At 41.2% G+C, this 19,616-nt stretch overlaps 1 protein-coding gene across 14 annotated transcripts in view; it reads left to right on the plus strand.

The window, feature by feature from the left end:
• LOC133477940 (unconventional myosin-IXAa-like) overlaps positions 1-19,616 on the plus strand; it is a 118,851-nt gene that overhangs the window by 95,072 nt on the left and 4,163 nt on the right. For 5 of the 14 annotated variants that reach the window (XM_061773321.1, XM_061773311.1, XM_061773312.1 and 2 more), the window contains 18 exons: positions 1,548-1,617; positions 1,861-2,064; positions 2,672-2,769; positions 2,994-3,100; positions 5,570-5,808; positions 6,059-6,175; positions 7,299-7,487; positions 8,213-8,260; positions 8,355-8,466; positions 9,997-10,058; positions 10,144-10,336; positions 11,357-11,485; positions 11,680-11,785; positions 13,100-13,231; positions 14,252-14,375; positions 15,445-15,498; positions 17,334-17,539; positions 18,354-18,496. In XM_061773321.1, the coding sequence (XP_061629305.1) occupies positions 1,548-1,617; positions 1,861-2,064; positions 2,672-2,769; positions 2,994-3,100; positions 5,570-5,808; positions 6,059-6,175; positions 7,299-7,487; positions 8,213-8,260; positions 8,355-8,466; positions 9,997-10,058; positions 10,144-10,336; positions 11,357-11,485; positions 11,680-11,785; positions 13,100-13,231; positions 14,252-14,375; positions 15,445-15,498; positions 17,334-17,539; positions 18,354-18,496 (2,333 nt within the window). Of the gene's footprint in view, positions 1-1,547; positions 1,618-1,860; positions 2,065-2,671; positions 2,770-2,993; positions 3,101-5,569; positions 5,809-6,058; positions 6,176-7,298; positions 7,488-8,212; positions 8,261-8,354; positions 8,467-9,996; positions 10,059-10,143; positions 10,337-11,356; positions 11,486-11,679; positions 11,786-13,099; positions 13,232-14,251; positions 14,376-15,444; positions 15,499-17,333; positions 17,540-18,353; positions 18,497-19,042; positions 19,099-19,616 lie in introns of all 14 variants that reach the window. The other 9 variants (XM_061773316.1, XM_061773326.1, XM_061773320.1 and 6 more) reach the window with 7 other exon arrangements.

Below are 19,616 nucleotides of genomic sequence, written 5' to 3' on the forward strand. Positions count from 1 at the left end.
GCATTTATCCGGGCTTGGGACCGGCCTACAGTTTTCACTGGCTTGTCCCCTCCATAGGACTACATTAGCAGTTTGAAATGACTAATAAAACAATAGTCTGGTACAGTGTCCATTGTGCAAATGGCGCAGAGACTTCAAGAAACGTATGCAGTTTAAGGTGACGAGGAGTGCGATAATCTGGAACAACGTCAGTTGTGCAAATGTTGCAGATACTTCTCAAGCAGGTATCTCACCTGCTTAGACTCGGTAAATGAACTGACACCCCATTCTTTGTCAATAGGGTTTAATATGATGTCGGTGCGGCATGGTGGATGACTGTTTAGAGTGTCCGCCTCACAGTTCTGAGGACCGGGGTTCAATCCCCGGCCCTGCCTGTGTTGAGTTTGCATGTTCTCCCCGTGCCTGCGTGGGTTTTCTCCGGGCACTCCGGTTTCCTCCCACATCCCAAAAACATGCAGGGTAGGTTAATTGAAGACTCTAAATTGCCCGTCGGTGTGAATGTGAGTGCGAATGGTTGTTTGTTTCCATGTGCCCTGCGATTGGCTGGCAACCAGTTCAGAGTGTACCCCGCCTCCTGCCCAATGATAGCTGGGATAGGCTCCAGCACGGCCGCGACCCTAGTGAGGGGAAGCAGCTCAGAAAATGGATGGATGGATGGATGATGTCGGTGCACCCTTTGCAGCTGTAACAGCTTCAACTCTTCTGGGAAGACTTTCTACAAAGTTTAGGAGTGTGTTTATGGGACTTCTTGACCATTCTTCCAGAAGTGCATTTGTGAGGTCACACACTGTTGGACGAGATGTCTTTGTTCTCAGTCTCTATTCTAATTCATCCCTAACATGTTCTATCAAGTTGAGGTCGTTACTCTGTGCAGAGCAGTCCAGTTTATCCACACTAAACTCTCTTATCCATGTCTTTATGGATCTTGTCACGTTGGAACAGGACAGGGCCATCCCCAAATTGTTTCCACAAACTTTGGAGCACGGAATTGTCTGAATTTTTTTTGGTATGCTGAAGCAGAGTTCCTTGGGAAAATATTTTGGACAATTCCAGGCTCTCAACTTTGTGGGAACTGTTTGGAGATGGCCCCTTCCTGTTCCACATGATTGTGCACCAATGCACGAAGCAATGAAGTGGATTAGCTAGCTGTTATATTTTGCTAAATTACTCAAAGAGAACCCAACCTAACATTTTCTATGCTATATACCCCTGAGAAAATGCTTTCCACGGAGATTTGGTTCTCACGCTGTCCCTTTAAAAGTGGCTACTATGTCTTGCAATCTTCTCTGTACAACCACTTACGACATCCATTACATTTTTCCTCCTCACAGGTTGTACTAGATTTTTCTCTTTAAAGAAAAGAAAATAATCCTTTTGGGGTGTATCTTGTGGCGCAACCCTAAGCACAACTGTTTGACATCATTCTACTTCAGGTCGGCCATTGTCAATTGCTTTTCTGCCACCTGGAAGTACCCTGGTGCTTATTGTTTAGCAACATTATAAAAAAGGTTTGCCAGTATGGGTTTAACTGGAAGTATTCCTTGCAGGTCGGATAAGGATTTGGTCAACCAGGAAAGGTCTTTGTCCATGTTCAGAGATGATTCCAGAAGGAGAGAGGTAGATACACTCTCAATTACACACTTAACACACTGCAGCTGGGCATACACTGCGGCAACCGGCGTATTTCTAGTCTAATTTTAAAGCCGAACAACTCCCTTTTTTCCTTTCTATTATTATTGCAGTCTTTGTTGTAAGTGATGATATTTTATATACTAAAGTTACCAAAGGCTAAAGGTGTTGTGGAAATGAGCTGAAGTACGCGGGAGTTGAGGGTTTGATGTTCCTTTGGTTGCCCGGCAGCAGGTGGGCCGCCCGGGCCCCAAAAAGAAACCGCGCATGTCCCGGACACGCTCTGACTTCCTCACCCGTTGTAACTCGGAGGGAGCGACGCAGTCAGACGACGACGACGAATACTACGTCCCCGCCCACTCCCACACGCTGCCCCCCTCCCTGTGCCCCCCGCGCGCCCGCCCCAAGGCCGACTGTCACAGTGACTCCGAGATGGTAATTCATGTGACCTCCCGGACCCCCGGCCTCCTCCGTTTTCCCGCCACTTCCGCCGACTTCTCTGGGAGGAGCCTTTTTAACATCACAACCTCTCACTATAGTGACAAATAAACAAGTTTCTTTATGCTTAAGAACAGCGTAGCTGCGGCGAGGACGCCGTGAGCTGTTGCACGGCCGAGAAGAGAATATAGGCTGCTGCATGCCGGAATGGTTCAAAACTTTCAACTAATGACACTCAAGCCGGAGCATCACTTCCTGTGCTCCTTCTCTTCCTCGTTACTAATCAACATTCAGTACAGCATGAAAAGAGAACATAAACACTACTCACAAGAAGTTTGGGATATTCGACTTTTAGGTGAAATGTCAGGATGCACCCGAAATGCACTTCGACCTTTAAAGCATTTTAGGTTCATACTGAAATTTCACCCCAAAGTCCAGTATCCCAAACTTTTTGAGAGTGAAGTAAGGCAACTGCAGTTGAAGGATGCATTATTTACAAACGACTTTCTTCATTGAAGTCTGCAACATTAGATAACACTGTCACCCAATTGGAACACTTCCTCATCATTCTACTCTCACTGCTGTCCCATGTTATTCCGTTCAGGAGTCCCACAAAGATCCTAAGAAGATCCATAAGACCATGTCATCAGGAGACTTGGGCAAAGTAGAGGTGCTGAGGAAAACCTCCAGTCAGGATGGAAGGTAGGGTAACACTGGTGATTGCAAATATAATGCACATGCAGCCACAACATTAGGTACTACTTCAGAATCTAAAGCAGGGTACGCAGATACTGACTTTTAAAATCATAACTGATTTTTTAAATGTGAGAAACCTCAGACATAACTGGGGAAAAATGTGTTGTCACTGTTGGCACTCACTGTCAAAATGTGTATGGTGTTTTTGTTTTAATTATTATTAATTTTAGCCGGATGAGAGGGAAGATTCGATTCTGGAGTAAAAGCAAACACAGCGGGAAGAAAGTGTCCAGGGAGAAACTGGCCGGCAGGAGCGACAGTGCTGCAGAGACGCTTGGTGAGAGATGTCCTGTTTATAATATAAATAATAATAATAATATTATAATATAAGCAGTTTCAACGTCATGAAGAACCAAACAGCAGCAATGAATACATTCGACTCCATTCCGCCTTATAGAGTGATCCCTTGAGAAACGAGTGACCAGACTGTTTTTTTTTTTTTATATAACCCATTAAGTAACAGATTCTTAACCACAAACAGTGGAACAACAGATGTACAACCCCAATTCCAATGAAGTCGGGACGTTGTGTTAAACATAAATAAAAACAGAATACATTGACTTGCAAATCATGGCCAACCGATATTTATTGAATACACTACAAAGACAAGATATTTAATGTTCAAACTGATAAACTTTATTGTTTTTAGCAAATAATCATTAACTTAGAATTTTATGGCTGCAACACGTTGCCAAAAAATGTTTACCACTGTGTTACATCACCTTTTCTTTTAACAACATTCAATAAACGTTTGGGAACTGAGGACACTAATTGTTGAAGCTTTGTAGGTGGAATTCTTTCCCATTCTTGCTTGATGTACAGCTTCGGCTGTTCAACAGTCCGGGGTCTCCGTTGTCGTATTTTACACTTCATAATACGGCACACATTTTCAATGGGAGACAGGACTGCAGTGCAGGCAGGCCAGTCGAGTACCCGCACTCTTTTACTACAAAGCCACGCTGTTGTAACACGTGCAGAATGTGGTTTGGCATTGTCTTGCTGAACTAAGCAGGGACGTCCATGAAAAAGATGGCAGCATATGTTTCTCCAAAACCTGTATGTACCTTTCAGCATTAATGGCGCCTTCACAGATGTGTAAGTTACCCATGCCATTGGCACTAACACACCCCCATACCATCACAGATGCTGGCTTTTGAACTTTGCGTCCAGAACAGTCCGGATGGTTATTTTCCTCTTTGGCCCGGAGGACACGACGTCCACAATTTCCAAAAACAATTTTAAATGTGGACTCGTCGGACCACAGAACACTTTTCCACTTTTCATCAGTCCATCTTAGATGAGTTCGGGCCCAGAGAAGTCGGCGGCGTTTCTGGGTGTTGTTGATAAATGGCTTTTGCTTTGCATAGTAGAGTTTCAAGTTGCACTTAGGGATGTAGCGCCGAACTGTATTTACTGACATTGGTTTTCTGAAGTGTTCCTGAGCCCATGTGGTGAGGTCCTTTACACATTGATGCCGTTTTTTGATGCAGTGCCGCCTGAAGGATCGAAGGTCACAGCCATTCAATGTTGGTATTCGGCCTTGCCGCTTACATGCAGTGCTTTCTCCAGATTCTCTGAACCTTTTGATGATGATGATGATGATGATATGGACCGTAGATGATTAAAAATCTAAATTCCTTGTAATTGTACGTTGAGGAACATTGTCCTTAAACTGTTCGACTATTTTCTCACGCACTTGTTCACAAAGAGGTGAACCTCACCCCATCTTTGCTTGTGAATGACTGAGCAATTCAGGGAAGCTCCTGTTATACGCAATCATGGCACCCACCTGTTCCCAATTAGCCTGTTCACCTGTGGGATGTTCCAAACAGGTGTTTGAAGAGCATTCCTCAACTTTCTCTGTCTTTTTTGCCACCTGTCCCAGCTTTTTTGGAACGTGTTGCAGCAATCAATTTCTAAGTTAATGATTCTTTTCTAAAAACAATAAAGTTTATTAGTTTGAACAGTAAATATCTTGTCTTTGTAGTGTATTCAATTAAATATAGGTCGAACATGATTTGCAAATCATTGTATTCTGTTTTTATTTATGTTTAACACAACGTCCCAACTTCATTGGAATTGGGGTTGTATACAGACAATTTAACAATACTCACAGGTATATATTATTTATCCTCCGGGATGAACTAATAATACTGCAGCTTACTGACCAGTTGTGACTGTTTTCTTCGTGTATATACATGATTGTATATTATACTGCCCCAAGGTGACCAGGGCGCGCACACCAGGAAGAGCAGCACAATGTCTCTTGAATGGAAGCAAAATGTGGCAAAACTGTTTCATTTTTTACATTCTATTTAATTAAGTCATTAATGTATGTTTTTATATAATGTACAATATAATGGAGCAATATTTTCTTTAAAAATAATAATAAATAAAAACAATCACTTTTGGGAGCCTGGAGCGGATTACTGGCAGTCCCATTCATTTCAGTTGGGGAGAGATGGTTATGATCGTGGTCACGGAACAAATTAAACTTGTATCTCAAGGCACCACTGTATTCGCTACGACTGCATGGTGTAATTTTTTTTCAAGGACCCCATCATACACCTAACACCAATTAAACATACCTACCATGTGTACCTCTAAATGCCATAAGATTTAAACTCGCTTATTTTTCAGGTCAGTGATAGTCATTTGGTTGATGGTTATATTTTCTGCCCCTAAATGGATACCAGTGCTACTGCAGAACACTCAACTTGTTTTTCCCTGTGTTTCTGTCCATTAGAGGGCTTGTCCCCTCCTCACAGTCCCGATCTGGAGGCCACCTCCCCACGGGTGGTGCGGGACAGCAAGGAGAACAAGGAGCCGTCTCCCAAGATGAAGCGGCGGCGCAGCGTCAAGATCAGCAGCGTGGCCCTGGAACCCGCCCAGTGGCAGAACGACGCACTGCACATCCTCAGCTCGGCCCACGACTATCGCACCATGAACGACTTCCTCTTGAAGAAGGTCCCAACTAAAAAAAAGGCATTTGGAATGTGTTCACTATGGCGGTTGTAGCATCATTCTGAGAGGTGTACCTAATATTTTGATTACCTCATTTTGTGATGTGAGAAGATCACAATATTAAAAACACCACTCAGTATGATGCAGTATAGTTCTACACTACCGCCACCACAATAACATACTGTAATGTTAAAACTGTCTTACGGTGTCAAAACTGACCATTACCGCCAAAGTATTTGAACGTTTTTGTCTTTTGAATATGTCCCGTCAGATTGCTGACCTGGAGAGTGAAAACGGCAAGAAGGACACAATGGTGGATGTGGTCTTCAAGAAAGCCCTGAAGGAGTTCCGCATCAACATCTTCAACTCGTACTCCACCGCCCTGGCTGTGAGTCCACGAAGGCGAAGCGAGTGGTTCTCAAAGATTTCACGCCAAGTAACACCTCAAAAAAATATTAAGCTCTCGAAGTACTGCCACCATGACCAACATTAAAATACAGTAATACGTTTTCATCAAAAAACTTTTCATGACTGTGAGTGCGAATGGTTGTTTGTTCCTATGTGCCCTGCGATTGGCTGGCAACCAGTTCAGGGTGTACCCCGCCTCCTGCCCGATGACAGCTGGGATAGGCTCCAGCACGCCCGCGACCCTAGTGAGGAGAAGCGGCTCAGAAAATGGATGGATGGATGTTATTGTAAGCCAGGGTATTATGCAGTGTTTTTTTTTTACCACTGATCCTAAATATAGGAAAGAGAGAAAAAATGATACTTTAATAATGATACAATTAAAATGTATTGCACATAAGTTGAATAAAAATTGGACTTATATCAATGTTTAAAATCAAGCAGTTTCAATGAAAATGTATAAACTTAGTAAATAAGTTAGTTACAAACCTATGGAGGGCATTATATATCAATGGACTCAAACCACAAACTATATTAATAATGTAAACCACAAACAATATTAATAATGTCAATGTCATTCGCGGGTGATGGAGACAGCCCTGCTGCGAAAAACCACGAGTAATTGATGCTGCTGCTCAAAAATTGTGTAATTTCCTATATTACTTTTATTTGTAAAAACACATACTATGATCCCAAAACAATTAAATATGATTTCAATCCCTTCTTCTAACAATCCCCATCAAAATACATGGCTTACAGATTGATTAGATTAAATTATTGGAAGTAAGCGTTTACATGCACGTGGCAATGACTACTTCCACTAAAACTTAAGCTTAAGCTGAAACCATGTCACAGACTCATTTTTACATGCATAAAATAGTAAAATATATATATATGTATATATATGTAGATATATATATCTGGTATGGGACCTTTAAAAGTTAAATACACCTGAACTGTACTTAGAGTAAATGTACTGTATTTTTAGCAAAGTATATTAACAAGCACAAGGGATTTGTCTTATGAAAAGATATACATATATGAAATGTAAAAATGGTGTGCGCATGACATAACCAGAAGAATCATTATTCCATATCAACTGTCAGATGGACGACGGGAAGAGTATCCGTTACAAGGACCTGTACGCTCTGTTCGAGCACATCCTGGAGAAGACCATGCGGCTGGAGCAGCGCGACTGGAGCGAGTCGCCCGTCAAAGTGTGGGTCAACACCTTCAAGGTCTTCCTGGACGAGTTCATGACCGAGTACAAGCCCACGGAGGGGACCATCGGCAGGGTAAGAAGAAGCTGAATGGATGAATGGACTCAAACCATCAATGATGGTAATAATGTCAATGTCATTCGCGTAGGATTGAGACAAAGAAAGCCCTGCTGCAAAAAACTCACAAGTAATTGATGCCACCCCTCAAAATATTTTGTAATTGCCCATAATATTAATTATTTCATTTGTAAATATACCTCAACCTATGATCCCAAAATAGTTAAATATTGTTTTAACTGCATCTGACAACATTCCCCATCAAAGTAAATGTCTTCAAGATTGATTAGATTTTGAAAAAAACAACAACTCAGAAGTGTGCATTTACATGCACATACGGCAAAACTAAACTAAACTTAGCTCCTTCCGGACATGCAAAGCTTGTCTCTCTGTCAGATATATCACTTCAACATACTTCCTTAACACCAATCACTACTTTCCTAGCAGCCAGGGCTTTGGCATCATTTTGTGGCATTTTAGAGCTTGATAGAAAGCCCACAAAAAAAACGCAAATGGTGAATTTTTCAGCAAATAGCTGAATAAAACGTAAACTAAGTGAGGAGTGCAATCACAAGTCTGTAATGTTTTATGTTTTAATTACCCAATAAGCAGCTTTCAGCTATCAATTAGACAAAGGTACATTTCTTATTCTTGCTGTTGTAGCAATAATGTCGTAGGCTGATTTTCCTTGTTTTAATGTTGAATTTACTTGAAAAGAATATCCTCCTCTCTGTTTTTTCCAGGCTGCCAAACGAGAACGCAAAAAGTCTCGCAAGAAGGAGACTGACATTGTAAGTTAAAAACAGAAAATGTCTTGCATTAAAGCATATGATTATTGTAATTCATGCGCAGCTGATGTGGATTTTGATGCCCCCTCCCCTGCAGGTGGAGGAGCACAACGGCCACATCTTCAAATCCACGCAATACAGCATCCCCACGTACTGCGAGTACTGCTCCTCCCTCATCTGGATGATGGACCGAGCCTGCGTCTGCAAACGTGAGCACGAACGCAAAGGATTATGATTCATCCTTCGTATCACTCATATTTAGAATACAAGTGATGAAGCGATTCAGACGTGTACTGTACCGTGGAACTTCTGAGGTCAGGTCACATTGTGGGTTTGAACAACTGAACTTTTTTTGTAGTCGACTATAATATCATGAAGGTCAAAGACAATTAATCAATGACATCATTGATATTTTTTCAGCACTTTACAGCCATCAACCTTTTTTGTGCCTCGGACTGGTTTCACGTAAAGACATTTTGAGTGACCGGCATCAAAACAAATAAAATATGATCAAAAATACAACTCTGAATTATACTGACTATTCATTCATTCATCCTCCGTTCCGCTCATCCTCACTAGGCGCGCTGGAGCCCATCCCAGCTATCGTCGGCAAGAGGCGGAGAACGCCCAGAACTGGTCGTCAGCCAATCGCAGTATACTGACTATAATAGTTCTAAAAAGGCGACTCGTTGACTAGTCTGTTCAACCCCCAGTCCACATATATGTTATGACAAAATGAGACATTATTTTCACCTTAGCTATGACACAGGTGTCAAACTCAAGACCTGGGGGCCAGATCCTGTCCACCACATCATTTTATGTGGCCTGTGAAAAATACCAAAATTGCAAATGGTCTTTCTTTATTTTTTTGCTACCGAGCCCCCTTTTAAAATTAACTGAATGATAGTTGAACAAATTTTTTTTACTGGCTTCTGATTTCAAAACTACTTATCCAGCAACTTGTTGTGTATGTAATATTATGAGACGATCATACATTTATATGGGTACATAGTCATAACGGCTCTAAGAGGGAAAGTATAGCTACGATGTGGCCCTCAACAAAAATGAGTTTGCACCGCTGTTAAAGAAAAACAATACTTAGTTCTATTCTTCCCGAGGAAGTTGATGCTGAGGGGAAAATCCTATTGGAAAAAATACTTTGATACCAGTAGAAATTCCGAAAAAGGAAAAACCAGAAAGCTAAACTTATTTTGAATAATGTCATGGGAACAAATCAATTCAAATCGGGAATCCAATTTTTGTGCCAAAAATGTAAGATATTAATTTAAGGTTACATCACCCAGCCCTAGCTACCTGTACTTTGCAATACAAAGTTAGAGCTCCGGTTCTGTGGTCATCGTCAAATTTGTCTTCATTGCTGTCAACTGTGATCATCGTCAAATTTGTCTTCATTGCTGTCAATGGAGTTCAGCAAAACATACCAAGCAGAACTCTAATGAGATTTGCCAAAGTCTCACGTGACTTTTGAGAAATACACAAAAGCCATCCGTTCCTAATGTTTCCACTAACTCACTTACCGTACACTTTTCCTTTTTCGCAGAGGGGGAAAAAAATTGGATTAAACTTCCCGCCCCTCTTTTGTAATGCCATCTTCTATTGGGTTATCACTTTTGAACGCTTGGTTTCACGTTTAAACCAGTATGATGCTTCCACTGATTTTTTTTTTGCGGGCTGGACTCACAGACTGACTGCGGTCGTTGTTGTGTGCTGTGTTACAGTATGTCGCTACGCCTGCCACAGGAAGTGCTGCTCCAAGATGGCCAGCAAGTGCAGTAAAAAGGTAGGCACCCGCTGCCAATAATTCTCAAAGCTTCTTTAAACTCACCTTAATTTTTTTTAATGGGAGTCTTGTATGTGTCAACAAGTATGATCCGGAGCTGTCGCCTCGTCAGTTCGGCGTGGAACTCTCGAGGCTGACCAGCGAGGAGCGCAACGTGCCCCAACTGGTGGAGAAGCTCATCAACTACATCGAGATGCATGGCCTCTACACCGAGGGCATCTACAGGAAGTCGGGCTCCACCAATAAAATCAAGGAACTCCGTCAAGGGCTGGACACCGGTCAGTTCCAAACCACTGACATCATCATTGAAATATTCCTCATAAGAAATTATTTTGGCGAACATTCGCCATCATTAAACCTTTTCAAGTGACCCGACTTAAGATATTTTGAGCCGTCACTCTGTTGAATTTTTTGTCTTGAGTTGCAAACAAAAAGTTGAGTTACAAACGCTAACTTGGGTGGCGACGAACATCACGACAAGTAGCAGTTTGGCTGACAGTGAATAATTCGTCAAAAAAAAAAAAGTAGCAATAAGTGCTTATTTCAAGCTGTTGATTACCACTCCCAGTTGACGTTTACATCCATCCATCCATTTTCTGAGCCGCTTATCCTCACAAGGGTCGCTGGAGTGCTGGAGCCTATCCCAGCTATGAACGGGCAGGAGGCGGGGTACACCCTGAACTGGTTGCCAGCCAATCGCAGGGCAGACGTTGACATTAAAGCTAAACATAAAACAAAGTATTACACCTTATGTATTTACCGACGCTCATTAACTTTGTCTTACGAAAGTCTGCTAGGCCAATGAATACACACAATACAAAACATCACAGACTAACGAAACTAGCATCGATGTCGCTGTAATTACAAAACATTTAAACAACTTATATTTGAACATAGCAACACATGCAGACAGAGCATACGTGTAGCATGTCTGTATGTATTATAGTGCCCCCTGGTGGCCAAGATGTGCACACCAGAATGAGCAGCACAATGCCCATTGGATTATCATGATGCATAAATTGTTTAATTCTTTGCATTCTATTACATTATTTTTATTACTGCATGTTTTTTATCAAGTACAATACTGTAGAGTGCTATTTCTCTGATTGAAAAACATGTTACAAAATTTTTTGTTGGCATTTTCTGGGTCACTGGAACAAACGAGCATTTCCATTAATTTCAATGGGGAAAGATGATTTAAGATACGAGTATTCTTCTTCTCCCTGATAGGAAAAGGCAGGCATGTATTTGACTTAAGTGAATGGAACTGAGCACACTCGTCCGTTGTTCCGTTCCAGAAGTGAGCAGCGTGAACTTGGACGACTACAACATCCACGTCATCGCCAGCGTACTCAAGCAGTGGCTCCGCGACCTGCCCAGCCCTCTCATGACATTTGAACTCTACGAGGAGTTTCTTCGAGCAATGGGTAAGCTCGTCACGTGAGCCCCTTGTTGTTATTTTCATTTCATGTCAGCAGCAGTCACTGGCATTCTGCCACCCGGAAATACACCGGCACCTATTTTTTTTTTTTTACAAACATTATGAAAAGGTCCTCTCTCTGTGACAGTCATTGTGATATGATGACGTGCATTTTTGTTGTTGTTGTTTATTTGTGTTCAGGTCAACCCGACAAGCGGGAAGTCATCCTAGGCGTGTACGCTGTCATCGACCAGTTGAGCCGCACGCACCTCAGCACGCTGGAACGCCTCATCTTTCATCTGGTCAGGTGAGTGCTCACACAACACTCGAAGCTTACATTAAGTGTCAAATCATAATTTAAATACATTCCTTACATTGGAAAATATATTAATATTTAATAATATTAATAATCAGGCACGGTGAACGACTGGTTAGAGCGTCTGCCTCACAGTTCTGAGGAGCGGTGTTCAATCCCCGGCCCTACCTGTGTGGAGTTTGCATGTTCTCCCCGTGCCTGCGTGGGTTTTCTCCGGGCCCTCCGGTTTCCTCCCACATCCCAAAAACATGCATGGTAGGTTAATTGACAACTCTAAATTGCCCGTAGGTGTGAATATGAGTGCGAATGGTTGTTTGTTTGTATGTGCCCTGCGATTGGCTGGCAACCAGTTCAGGGTGTACCCCGCCTCCTGCCCGATGATAGCTGGGATAGGCTCCAGCACGCCCGCGACCCTAGTGAGGAGAAGCGGCTCAGAAAATGGATGGATAATAATCATCATGCAGTCCATTACTCTCCTTCATGGGTGACTTTGAGAGAGGACTTCAGTTTGCATTCCATAATATTTTCCATGGTACTTTTTAATGCCCTCCCGTTTCATGAAATAAGAGGCCATTAATTGAATACATAGAATCGGCATTAAAAGAATCTGAATTACAAAAACATCTATTAAATAAATCAATGTTTAATAATTACAATTTTAATTATTTAAAATGCCATTTTTGTCAGTACAAAATCAACATAATTTCAAAAATAGTACACACATAATGTAACATTCTTTTAAATATATACAATGCCATTAAATCATTAAAAAGGTTATGAAACACAAATCGGTACTGAAATACATTGTATTATTAATAATAACTAATAAATGTAAATTGTTTCAATATGGTTAATAAATATTATCACAATTAACAATGAATGTTTTAAATTATTTCACATTTTATTTATTAATATTTTTGAAAGACCTATTTCAATATCTCTATCACATTTTCTCTATCAACAACCCTCCATATTAAATGACTCAAAACGTCATTTAAGTAATTAAAATCCAATCCAATCCAACTTTAGTTATAATTAAATGGATAGAAGTGCTTTTCATTAATTCAAAAGATAATGAAATACATACATTGGTCATGAAGTAAAACATTATTAAGTAGGTTTGATATGATTAATAAATATTAGATTTCACAATTAAGTAATTAATGGAAATTTAAACTATTTCAATTTTATGTCAGTCGTTCTTCTTTTTAATTGTCTTTATATGCATTTTATTTGGCTTTGAAAAAAATGACAATATGCTGTGTCATGTCGTGTCATTATAAGCGTGATGTATTTCGGTGTCAGGATCGCGCTGCAGGAGGTCACAAACAGGATGTCAGCCAATGCGCTGGCCATTGTCTTCGCTCCCTGCGTCCTCCGCTGCCCCGACACCATCGACCCGCTGCAGAGCGTCCAAGACATTAGCAAGACCACAGCGTAGGTCCACTCTTCTTCTTCCCAATTATTAACAAAAGAACTGGCTAACATCTCACAAATATGCTTGTACACTCCCACATCACATCCTTTCCTTGTTTTGTTCACATTTGGTGTATCTTTTCTCTTTATATACAGAAAATGTAGTAGTGATGGCCTTCCAAGTTTAATCTTCTGAGATCATTTTAAATCAAAATGTTCCACACGAAAGAACGTATTTTTTCATGTAAGATTTTAACACATCATACGAATTTTAGAAATAAAGTGAACCCTCACATATTTGCGGCTCTGTATGGACAAATTCGCGTAGCTCGTCTGTTTGCTGTTTTGTGCTCACGCAAAACTGAAAAAGTATTACTTTGGTGCCATCTGGTGGAATCTTGGTGTTGTTTCAAGGTTGAATTCGTTGATGGAGTATTTTTTTAGTCTGCATATGAGATGTCCTGTTTTGTCGGCAGTCCTTGAATGTACCGTCAAAGTAAAAATGAAATGTTTCCTGCTTCTCTCCCAATGCAACTACTAATAGTCCGTGTAGTGTACTTTGCCGTTACAATTTGCATGTAGTCCCTATCATATATTATTGTGTATAAATGCTAAAAATTGAGTTTAATGACACTACGATTTGTGTAAATTGTGATGTTATGTCAGTTTATGCCAGTGTCTTATTTAGACTAGCAAGCCAGATAATAGCCTCATGTGCCAGTGTTTTGTTGGTGTTGAATAATTGAACAACTTTATACAGTAGTATATTTAACATGTATTCATGATTATGTACATGCTAGATGCATGGTGTTGGTTCTTTAAGATCTTTTCTGTTTCAAGTGCTTTTCTGCCATCGCGAGACATCTTTGTGTAACTACAAACCCCTTTAAGAGGGGCGTCCAATTATTTGCCACAGGGGTCCATCCCTATCCCCCACGAATTCACTGTAATGTAAAATTACTGAGAACGTCAGGAACAATACATTTTCCATCCTGATATAAAGTATTTTTGTCAAATGGTGCTGTGCTTCATGGCCCTCAGGTGCGTGGAGCTGATCATCAACGAACAGATGAGCAAGTACAAAGCGCGCCTGAAGGACATCAATAGTCTGGAGTTCGCCGAGAGCAAAGCCAAGAGCCGGCTGTCCCACGTCAGGAGGTCCATGGTAAGACCTCCGGTCTCCTCACTCGTCATTGAGTGTCTGTGCACTTGTCAGCTCAATCAAACAGCTGGCATGTTTGAAGCTCATTCTCCTCACATTTTTGTCCATTGCAACCCCCTTTTTTGCTGTGTTTTGACAAAACAAAAATGCATTTGATATTTAACAGACAATTTGGACATGTTCACTCGCTTGTCATCAGTGGATAATGTAAAATAGAAATATATAAAATAATTTTAAAAAGAATTCACAAAAATGTGAGGGGTGTGTTCACTTATCTGAGATACTGTACTTTCACATAAGGGTGACGTCACTTTTGTTGCCAGATGAAGACCTTAATGGCAGTGTGTGGGGAGTAGGACAGTAAATTTATACTGATTTACAAACTGTGCACTGACTATTTTACACTATAGCCAAGTGTCATTTCTTCAGTGCTGTCCCATGAAAAGACAAACTATATATATTGTAAAATATTAATATATAAGATGTACAAAAATTTGAGGGGTGTGCTCACTTTTGTGAGATACTGCACAGTCCTTCATTCTTATGACTTTGGATGGTTTAAATGAAATCCAACATCAATAAACATCATTTTTGAAACAGTCTCACAATGTGAAGTGGAACCTCTAAAATCTAAACAAAAAAATAATAATGAAAAATAATGGAATTTTGCGTAGGCAATAACAGAAAATGAAATATTTTGTTGCAGAGCCAAATTGTCGACATCCTAAAGCTTTTTTTAACTGTACAGGCTACTTTTAAAGAAGTATTTTAGCTTTCTTAGCTGCCATTAAAAGTGTTAATAGTAAAAACAACAAAACTCTCAGTCTTATCATTGAAGTGCTGCCTCCACGAGTGAAAAGCCGTTCTCGCATTGGCACACTTGGCAGTAGGAGGAGGCGGGTTGAGCAGTTGCTCATTTGCATGAGACAGGAGCTTCAACTGTATGAAATGGATTATGACTTGCGAGCTGTATTTGAATAATGGGAATACTCTTGAGGAGGCTGTAGCTGTAGTCCTTAACCCTCCTTAACCCCAATTTGTCCTCCCTTCCTACCCAATCCCCTCCTTCCAGAAACCTGTACTAATCGCTGTTAGGTTTATGAGCATAGCCCGCACTGCCACCCCGGTATGTATGCCCCTTCCTCCACGTGCCCTGCCTGTCACCACCACCATTGTTTGTCCCGTCCCGTCTCAACACTTGTCCCGTCTGCCTGTTTGTAAGCCCAAAAACACCTAAATGGATAACCAATATTAGGTACACCGATAGACCTTTTCACCTTGACGTCACACTTATGTCCAGGTGGCAAAAACTCAATTGAGGCATATACAGTGGGTACGGAAAGTTTTCAGACCCCCTTAAATATTTCACTCTTTGTTATATTGCGTCTATTTGTTAAAATCATTTAAGTTATTTTTTTCCTCATGAATGTACACACAGCACCCCATATTGACAGAAAGAAAAACATAATTGTTGATATTTTTGCTGATTTATTAAAAAAGAAAAACTGAAATATGACAGCCATAAGTATTCAGACCCTTTGTTGTGACACTCATATATTTAACTCGGGTGCTGTCCATTTCTTCTGATCATCCTTAAAATGGATCTACACCGTCATTAGAGTCCAGCTGTGTTTGATTATACTGATTGGACTTGATTAGGAAAGCCACACACCTGTCTATATAAGACCTTACAGCTCACAGTGCATGTCAGAGCAAATGAGAATCATGAGGTCAAAGGAACTGCCTGAAGAGCTCAGAGACAGAATTGTGGCAAGGCACAGATCTAGCCAAGGTTTTACATGAGAAAAATCTAGTGCAAGAGCATTTAATTCACAACATAAAACAAAAAAATCGACTGAGCAACGGCTTGTAACTTGAAGAACTTCCAAGTTGGGGCACTTATATGTCAAGGTAATACTGTACTAGTGTAGCCCTCAAAGGCAGTACTCACAAAACCGTTGAACCCTCAGTTCACTGGGGAAAAGAAACCCAAACCGATTGTCGTAGGAACGCGCCCTCAAAACGCTTCAGTAGGCACAGCGACTGGATCCCGTAGCGTCGAAGCGGCAGCCCGGTGGCCTTGAGCAGGCAGGACCCGTGGCATTGAGCAGGCAGGACCCGTGGCTTGGAAAGAGTAAATCCGTTCGCGTTGAAAACAGTCAAAAATCCGTTTGCGTTGAAAACAGTCAAAAATCCGTTCGCGTCGAAAAAACCAGGTCCAGACCCCCAAAAAAAATCTCCTTTCCCCGCCGCATCTCCCGCTCTTCCTCCCCACGACCCACCTCCTTCCCCCAATCCCATTGGACACACCACCCCTTCAATCAATCATTAAAACAAAAAAAACCCTGAAATGTTCACAGACCCCTCGGAACGCAGGACACGCCAGTATCCATCCACACAAAGAACCAAACAAACTTTTAACTAGTTTTCACAACAGCAATTCAAACAAATACAGTTCAACACATTTTAGTCAGTACACTACACTACTTTTTCCTATTACGTAGCTAAACTCCTTTGTACTTTTGTTGCTCAGCTAGCCTTAACATTCATGACCTTTATTAGCAATAGGAGCTAGTAGACAAGAGCCAATGTCGATGGTATTGTGTTGTGTCTTTCAGAATATTTCATAATGTTCAGCGAAAGAAATAATCAAATTTTATAGCCACACTGACACATTTCTGTTTCCACTAACTGGCTAACACGCAGTCTAACTCAAGCAGACTGAAGGTAATGCCTTTCTATGAGTGTGTGTTGAGTCTTTTACTAGCACCCCTCCCAGTTTGTTAGCAATGTTGTTGTGATTAGTACATCTGTACGTTGTGAACATCCAAAGTGTATCTTTGGAAAGTCTCCCGTGTGTTTCTCCATCACTCTATATTTTAAATACAACATACAGCAAGATGCTTTCCCTCTGTATTAAGAAGCACTCCTTTCGTTTTTTGTCTGTGTGCAAACTTTCAGAGCAAAAGCCGTGTTTGGCAAAGCGGTGCCCACTTGGAGTCGCCGTCGCACAGCCCCAGGGTGGCGCCCCCGGTGGTGGACGGCGAGAGCGCGGGAGCGGGAGGCGAGGAACCCGCTGAGGCCGCACTGAGCGAGCAGCAGCAGCTTGCCATGCAGCAAGAGGAGCAGATCCTCACCGAGCAGATCGAGAGTCTGCAGAAAGAAAAGTATGTTCGTTAGTTACTTAGTTAGTTAGTCAGATCACGGAATTTACGGGTTTGTTTGTTAGTTCGTAGGTTGGTTAGCAGGATTACACAAAATTGACAATCTAGGTTTTGTTTTGATCGTGTCTGTCTACCTGGTTGGCCTGATCATGAAAAAAACTACAAAAGGTTTTATCTTTCTGATTACCATGTTGGTTAGTTAGTGGTTTGGTTAGCAGGATTACACAAAAATGACTCTACTAGCTTTTGTTTTGATCGCAGTTAGTTAGTTAGCCTGATCACGCATGAACTACTGTCTTTGTTCTGTTCCAGGTTTGTTGGTTAGTCAGTAAGTAGTTATTTAGCAGAATTGCACACACACTTCTGGGTGTTCTTGTTATAGTTACAGTTGCTCAGTTAGCAAACACTACAAAAGATTGTCTGTTTTGATCGCCGTCAGTCAGTTAGTTGGTTGTTTAGTCCGTTTGTTCCTTTGCTCTTTAGTTAATCGTATCGCAAAAAAAGACACCACTAGGTTTTGCTGTGATTGCAGTTAGTTAGCCAAATCGTACAAAACATATCAAAACTTTGGTCCCAATCCCAGTTAGTTAGTTTCTTAGTAGTTTGTTGGGGTTAGTTAACTTGTGAGCGAGTTAGCGTTTTATTGATTTGTTAGCAGAATTATACCAACCCCATACAACTGCTTATTATGTCAGTTTTGTAGTTAGTTTGCATGTGAGTTGGTTTTTAGGATTACCCAAAAACGACATACGGTATCCTTTTGGTTGTAATCAGGCAGTTATTAAGCTTAAGAATGAATCTTATGGTACGTTTGCAGGGAGGAGCTAACATACGAGATGTTGATCTTGGAACCGCGTGCATCCGATGACGAGACTCCTGAATCGGAAGCATCCATCGGCACGGCGGACAGCTCGGAGAACATCACCATGGAAGCAGAAAGTCCAGCCACGGAGACCCCCGGTAAGAAGCAAACCAAAAAAGGATTACCTGGTTAGAAACTAAAAAACTAAGCAAGTAATGGTAGTAATCAGGACAAGAGAAACAGGGATTATATGAGTCGCTTGTCACGAAAGCAAGAGATACGGATGCAAATCTCCCCCCTAGATTCCTGTGAGCAATAATAGGGATGACATCAGAGCAATCTCATTGGACAGTTAGAAAGAGCTATGCTAAGTTATTGCATTTTGATAACGAGCTGTACACGATACACACATTTCACAGCATATCAAAGCAAATACCATGAAAAGAAAAATATGGATGATATTGGCGCTGGCTGATTGGACGCTTCATAAATTCCTCTCTCTCTCTTTCTCACACTCTCACTCTCCCCTTTGTATTTCGTTTTCCCTCTTAATCTCTCACTTCCTCATGCTCTCCCTTTCTCTTTCCATTTCTGTATTTTTCCCTCTGTCTCTTACTCTGTCCCTTTTCACTCCCTCTCTCCCTCACTCGCTCTCCCCCTTATTCCCCCCTCTCTCTCTCTCTCACACACATGCACACAAGCAGCAACCCACGGTGCGCCACTGAAGCAACCGCAATAGACCGCACCACATAGCCAGTCGGTAAGCAGACTCAACTCAACTTTATTTATATAGCACTTTAGCAACAACGATGGTGCTATACATAAAACATAAGACAATAATTGAAATCATAATAATTAGGGCTGTCACTATTAAATCTTTTTAGAGTCAATTAACTATTTTGTTCAGGACTCGAGTAAAATACTAACATGCATTCTATTCTCATTTCTGAGGGCTGGACTTCTCTCCTTCAACTCCATATGTTTGTACACTTAGTACTAAGTATTTATATAAGTATAACTCTGTACAGAATTTGAGACATTTGCTAAACGGTTAGCATTTGTGATTAGCATTAGCGCGCTAGCGATGACCATTTTAGGTAAAGAAAAAAAAACTCTAACTACCTTTCAGCTCACTCATGCGTCATGTTATATGTACATTACACATCTAATAATGTCTTAAAAATCATGTTTTCACTTGTCCAACAGTACGTCTGTCTGCAACAAACGTGTGCAGTAAACATGGACAGTGGTTAAATACTTCCAGGCGGCGTAAATATG

Source organism: Phyllopteryx taeniolatus, chromosome 5, assembly GCF_024500385.1.
Source record: "Phyllopteryx taeniolatus isolate TA_2022b chromosome 5, UOR_Ptae_1.2, whole genome shotgun sequence".
In the NCBI taxonomy this organism is placed as follows: Eukaryota; Metazoa; Chordata; class Actinopteri; order Syngnathiformes; family Syngnathidae; genus Phyllopteryx; species Phyllopteryx taeniolatus.